The following is a 6,149-nucleotide window of genomic DNA, read 5'->3' as shown; positions in this document are numbered from 1 at the left end:
TAGCTAGAAAATACCAAAGTAGCACAAATCGAAGCATAATCCCCATGATAAATAAAAGGGGTTTTCTTATTTCGTTGTTTTTTCCCCCCCGCAGTGACATTTCAGAACAGTGCTTTCAAAAAAACCCTTTTGATTGTTTTTTGATTGTTGGATTAAAAGTCAAGGAAACTCCATTTCTTACCTATGTTTTTTTTCAAGTTTTATGTTCATAAGGATGTATGGAATTTCTCTGCTGGATCAGGGCTTTAGTTTCTAAAGAGTTACTTCTCTGCAACAACTACAAAATGCTTCACAACAAAAGAAAACTAGGGAAAGGAGAGGATTCTAGTATCTTCAGAAGGCTTCACACATCAAAACAGTTATAAATTATCCCTTGAGCAATGGTACAAATCTTCAGGTTCACTTCAAAACACTGTAGCAGACACAGACACAGTTTTCCATTTGCTCTTTAATGATCTCCCCCCGCTCTGACTGCTGTACACTTAATGTTTTTGTCAAGGTCAACTCCCCTTGAGTCCTTCCTTCAGGCATTCCTAAACCACAGCTCCTGGGGAGCACGTGCTTCACAGTGATTCCAGTGAACTCCCACAGCAGGGTTATGTACAGAGGGACCTGCTGGGTAACCTAGAGTCAAGGTGTGGAAGGAAGAGGGCAGGCACTGAGCAATTTACCACAGCTGGCACACCCACAAGCTGTGCTGGGCTCCTGCTGGCTGTCCAGACCTGTCTCATCTCCCAGTGGACTCTCAGCAGACCTGTGAAGTCACTGTCCCTGCCTGCCTCAACACCATGCCACAGCTCTTTCTCCATCAGACCAAGGCATGCCGATGGCACGTGCCTTGCTGCACTGCAAAGAGGGGAAGATTTGATACAGGCTCACAGGATCAGAACAGCAGGCCACAACTCCAGAGCTTTCAGCCTAGGAACTGCAACTCCAGATTTGGGGGGGGTAAACTATCTATTATGAACTGAACAACTGATTCAGGTAAACAAACAAAACCAGAGACCTTTCCTGCTTCTACTTTAGGATAAAAATAATTTGCCACTATTATTGCTCTAGAGTATTTTGCTGTTACACTTTCTAATGAGAGAGAGAGCAATAAACTGTCCAGAGAAACACCACATCTCGAATTCTGAAAGAAAATAACATATTAGTGAATGAACTTTCAAAAAAAAAATCATTTATGTAAAAGGATGTTCTATTTACAAAGGTCAGTTTGCTCTTTATGATATGCATAACCACTACCAGAAAAAATATACATAAAAGAAACACCTCATCTTTCAAATAAACATTTACAAATACTCTGCTTAAACTACTAGAAAAATTAAGACATTTGAAATTAAGAGTGCATTCTGCATGCAGTTAAGATAGAAATTACATTGCTGGACTTCAGTGTGTCATCTCCTATCACTGTGAACAACAGACACTTGGGCTCTTCTAAAACACCACAGCCTGGCTATTACCTTAGGATCTCAAAAGGAGGACATGGAGCTCCATGAACAAGTTATCAGCTACTCTGTGTTTTGCCATTAAGAAAGGACATCCCAATTTTCTTCTCAGTAGGAGGGTCTGGTCTTGTCCAACTTGGTGTCCTTTTCCCTGAGTTTCTCTTTAGTGTCCTGCTAGGATGATGGCTGGCTGGGTACATCTGCCAGTCCTTGGTGAGGACTCCTCCGGTTACAAGGCAGAGTTCAGGAATTCCAGGAGCTGGGCACGGTTCCGGTCTCTCTGTCGAGCAGACAAGCAGAGGCACTGGTTGGACAGAGCTGTACTCAGGAGCAAGGCCACAGATCCCTGTTTTCTGTGGGGTTTCCACATCCCAAAGCGAGTGCCATTGACACAGCTGGGTCCAACCAGCTACCAGTGAGGCATGGGTGCCCAGGGGAAGTGCCAGCCAATGGCTTCTGGGGACACAAGCTGTCACTATTCCATGAGACACTTCCTAAGTGGCTCCCTAAGGAGGCTCCGCTGGCTGTCATGGTGCAGCTCCCAGCCTGCCCAGGAGGGAACTCACAAGCACAACAGATGCTCCTCTCTGGTGGCTGAGGCAACTTTCAGTGTACTCCCAGCAAGTCCTCAGCTTTGGGAAGTATCTTTTTATCCCTGTGCATAAACAGCAGCTTATGCAGCATAACAGAACCCTGAATTTGGGTTCTCTCTTCACAAAAAGAAATGGCCCAACCAGTCAATTCCAGAGCTTTTTATAAAAAATTATTCAATCTTTAAATATTGTAAAGAATGGATGTTGTTCAATTCAGGAAGACCACGGGCCCCAATCAAAAATAGGACCAACATCAAATATTTGACATCAAATATTGTAACAAGCAGGTTACTGGAGCAAAACTAGCAAACATTCAGCATAATTTAACACACCCTTTGGTGTCACAGAGAGAAGATAATGTGTTTTCAGTCAAATTTAACTCAGAATGCCCAGGACTGCTTTGATAGCTCTAGAATGAACTACTAGGGCTGAACCTGAATCTGCCAAGCTGGATACCTTGAGAAGTAACACCTCCTGACCAGTACCAGAGCCCTCTGCAGGTCACCCTAAGGTGTTGAAGAGTGAAGGTATTATTTAACTGCTGAGTCCACACATCCACAGCAATAGCACACAACACAATTCATGGTATTTATTTCCCTGGGTATCTCAGTAAAAACATTTGACTGCTCTAAGAAAATGCAGGAGGATATGCAGTAATACAACTGGGATTTTACAAATTCCTCTCTAAATAAAGGCTAGTCTTGCATGTGTTAGAAAAACACAGTGAAGTAGCAATTACCACAACTGATCACAAGAGACTGAAAGAAGATAAGTACAATTAGCACCAGTGTAACAGAAAGCTACAAATTGCCTAATGATTAGAGGCTGAAATTCTAAGAACCTGCACAAACATCCTTTGGTTTATCTGCTCATGACTGAGAATTCCAAGCCCCTTAACATAAAACCTGCCAAAAGAGTGAATTAAAATTTCTCAGAGGGCATCACAGCCACACTAAAAGCTACACTCAGTTTACAACTCTTAACTGCAAGACCCGCTCTTCTACAAAAACTACTACTAGAAAAAATATTAAAAGATACAGCATTTTTTTCTTAGGGACATTTAGACTAATTAACTCTTACCTCTATATCTTCCTTAGTCTTCTTTATTTTCATCTTAATTTTCTTTCCGGTTATCATGCTGTAGTTTTCATTCTTCTTTTTGTTTTTGAAGAACTGAAATGAGATCACATGTTAAAAAGACATAAGCTTTGTTCTGTACAAATCTCATGTAAAATTGCAGACAATAATCTTTTATACTTCCTTACTGTCCACAACAACAGAGAGAGGTTTCTACTGGTTGATGACCAAACTGGTGATCCTATGAACATTTTTATGACAGGATGGATTAAGTATGTAGGTGAGAAATAGAACAGGGCTTCACACTCGGACCAGCATACCTTGGAAAGCTGGACAGGTCCTGTTTTCTCTTTCCTTTTCTTCTTTTCTTTCTTTTTCTTCATTTTGTTCTCCTTTTTCCTTTTCTACAAGAAGAAGACATGTTCTTATGCTTACGGACTAACAAGGGCAAAACCCCCTAAACCCACCAGGATCTCTCAAGGCACTCAAGACAGCCACTGCTGCCTGCCCTTACCACTGCTGGACAAGCAGTAGAAAGTAATGCACCAGAGTTAGCAACCCTTGGGACTCCGAGCAAGAGTCAGAAAAGGTCTGATTCCCTGTTCTCTCTCTTTTAAAGTAACCCCAATATATAAAATCACTGAAAATGGAATAGGAAAATAACAACAGCAAGAATTTACCACTCACGGACTATAAATAATTTCTTCTGGGAAATTCTATGAAGTTATCAAGATTCCCCACTTCTCTTTTTTTCAGAGACTACTCTAAACTTCAGCGGGACCACCAATGATCAGCAATAGTAACTTTTAAATTATTTCTCTTTTTGTCTAAAGTCAAGTGCCCATTTATCAGTTCAGCTACCACAACCCTAAAAGCATGATTTAGATTTACACAGCCACAGACAAAAGCATTATCTTACATGACATTTAAGGTTATTGAAATATAAAGAACTGTTTTGTTTGTTAACTACTTATTTCTCTTTGTAAACTTTTACCTTTTTGTTGTGTTTTTCTTTTTTCTTCTTCTTTGACTTAGACTTAGGAGAATCTAAAATTAAAGGAAAAATAAACAACAAAATCAAACACTCAGTTTAGCATTCTGAAAAAGACATTTGATTTACAGATAAGACAGAGAAATGTGAAACATATGAAGAAAGTGCTTTAGTTCAGCTGTTTGTATGGACACAGGTTGAACTAACCCTGAGAAAGAGAACACATTAAGTTACTGCCACTTACTGGGCTAACATGGAAGCTGAAAATATCTCATTTACTGATTCTGCAGACGTGCCAGCTTCATCTGAGTCCTCAAAGTTAAATGCTTGAAATGTTAAGACCAAAGGAGGACTAAGTCAAACCCACAACTCTGGTCTAAATAGACTGGTGAAGTAAAAAAAGATCTGTGTTTTTAAAATGCAACAAACTGAGGGGCTTAAATATATACAGCATATTGTTACCAAGTAACATTTATTTGAATGGCAGTTTGTCTTTAGAAGGAATTCAAATTAACATAAGAACATTGCAAACTGTGTATGAAGTGGCACCTTTACATACAACAGGAAAGGGTTATGAGAGAACAACCCTGAACAAGCAGCACTGGTATTCTGCACTGTCACTCTGTGGTGGTCTCACCACTTCTAAAACAAGTTTTAAATGCTCTCAGGAGTGCTATCAAAACTGGAAAACACCATGTGCATGTGGAGGTAGCTTACCTCTACTACTGCTGGAAGAAGATGACCTTGATGAAGAACGTGATGAGGAAGAAGAAGTGGATGTACTGCTAGAAGATGATGTGGATGAAACAGATGAGGATCTGCTTCTGCTGCGCTTTCTTTTCCTTTTTTCTTTTCCTTAGGGCAACACAAGGCAACAGTGACAAGCCTGCTAATAACTGTGGCCTACAGAAATGACTCTCAGTAGAATTTAAACACAATAAACCCCTGTTTTGAGGGGTCAGTTGTGTTTTTCCCTGCTCTTCCAGTGTGCCATGGTCTACCGGCATCAGCAAGCCAGCAAACCCAGTAAGTGACACAGAGGGTGACACACAAACCAACACCAGAGAACAGCACCAGATCACAGCACCTACCTCGGGCCTTCAGCCCTTCTTCTGAGGTTGCACATAGCGTCCTGCTTTTCTCATCCTTCCTGTTATCCATATCTAGTCAGAGGCAAAAGGACATTCAATAATATCATTTCCAAAAGTATCTGGCGGTGGGGGGTAAATTCAGAAACCGAGGAATCGAGCCAGCACGCCTGAGGGCAGCGCCATGGAAGCACAGGGTGGGACAGGCTGGAAGAGACCACGGAGGGTCCCTGGTCCAACCTCCCCGCTCCAGCAGGGTCATCCCAGGCACACGGCACAGGACCACATCCCCCTCCATGACACTGCACCACACTGTGGGGGAAAGCACGTTCATGCCCTTGCACCAGGAACCAGAGGCCAGACTCGGCTCCGGTGCCGCTGCCGCAGGCGCCAGGGGGGTTTTACCCATGCAGACGTATCGGGCTGTCGCTGCATCACGGATCCCGCCCATGGCCCTCACCGGCCGGAGGGCCCCGCACCCCGACCCGGCCCGGCCCGCCCCACCCTTCCCCGGCCGCCCCAGGGCCCCGACCCACCCGCGCTGCGGCCGCGGCCGCCCCGGCTCCGCCGCCCCTGGGCCGGCGCCGCCCGCGCCCCGGAAGGGCTGGGGCCGCCCGCCGCCGCTTCCTGCCCTCCCTCCCTCCCTCACGGCAGCCGTGGGCACAGGGACCGAACACGGCCCCGCTCCGCCGCTTCCTGCCTTCCCTCCCTCACGGCAGCCGCGGGCACAGGGACCGATCGCGGTCCCCGCTCCGCCTGCCTGGGCTCTGCCCTGCCCAGCATCCCCTTCCCGCTGCTCAGCACCGTGTTCCCAAGCACGCCGCAGTGGTGGGATACTGGAACAGTTCCTGTTCCTGCTCTGAGCCGAAACAAATCCAACCCCTGCTGAGCCCAAAGCCAGCCCAACCACAAATTGTCATCGCAGTGCAGCCTCAGACCTCGAGCATATTCA

The 6,149-nt window shown here is 44.7% G+C and overlaps 1 protein-coding gene across 1 annotated transcript; it reads right to left on the bottom strand.

Moving 5' to 3' along the window:
* Positions 1-430: 430 nt before the first annotated feature.
* Positions 431-5,880, bottom strand: LOC129118639 (uncharacterized). The gene is made up of 7 exons (XM_054630098.2): positions 5,734-5,880; positions 5,201-5,272; positions 4,827-4,964; positions 4,113-4,165; positions 3,439-3,522; positions 3,122-3,214; positions 431-1,728 (listed from the first exon to the last, which is right to left on the bottom strand). The coding sequence occupies exons 2-7, from the start codon at positions 5,268-5,270 to the stop codon at positions 1,678-1,680; spliced, it is 489 nt and encodes a 162-aa protein (XP_054486073.1). The 5' UTR covers positions 5,271-5,272; positions 5,734-5,880; the 3' UTR covers positions 431-1,677.
* Between the last annotated feature and the right edge of the window lie 269 nt (positions 5,881-6,149).

Source organism: Agelaius phoeniceus, chromosome 3 (genome assembly GCF_051311805.1).
Source record: "Agelaius phoeniceus isolate bAgePho1 chromosome 3, bAgePho1.hap1, whole genome shotgun sequence".
Lineage (NCBI taxonomy): Eukaryota > Metazoa > Chordata > Aves > Passeriformes > Icteridae > Agelaius > Agelaius phoeniceus.
Note: the sequence above shows the minus strand (reverse complement) of the source record. Positions and strands in the feature narration are given on the sequence as shown.

Coding starts and splice junctions, on each gene's coding strand:
- LOC129118639 (XM_054630098.2), bottom strand. CDS start 5,270: ATGGATAACAGGAAGGATGAGAAAAGCAGGACGCTATGTGCAACCTCA. Junction 4,166..4,826: donor TTCTTCCAGCAGTAGTAGAG/GTAAGCTACCTC, acceptor CTTTAATTTTAG/ATTCTCCTAAGTCTAAGTCA. Junction 1,729..3,121: donor AGACTAAGGAAGATATAGAG/GTAAGAGTTAAT, acceptor TCTGCTCGACAG/AGAGACCGGAACCGTGCCCA.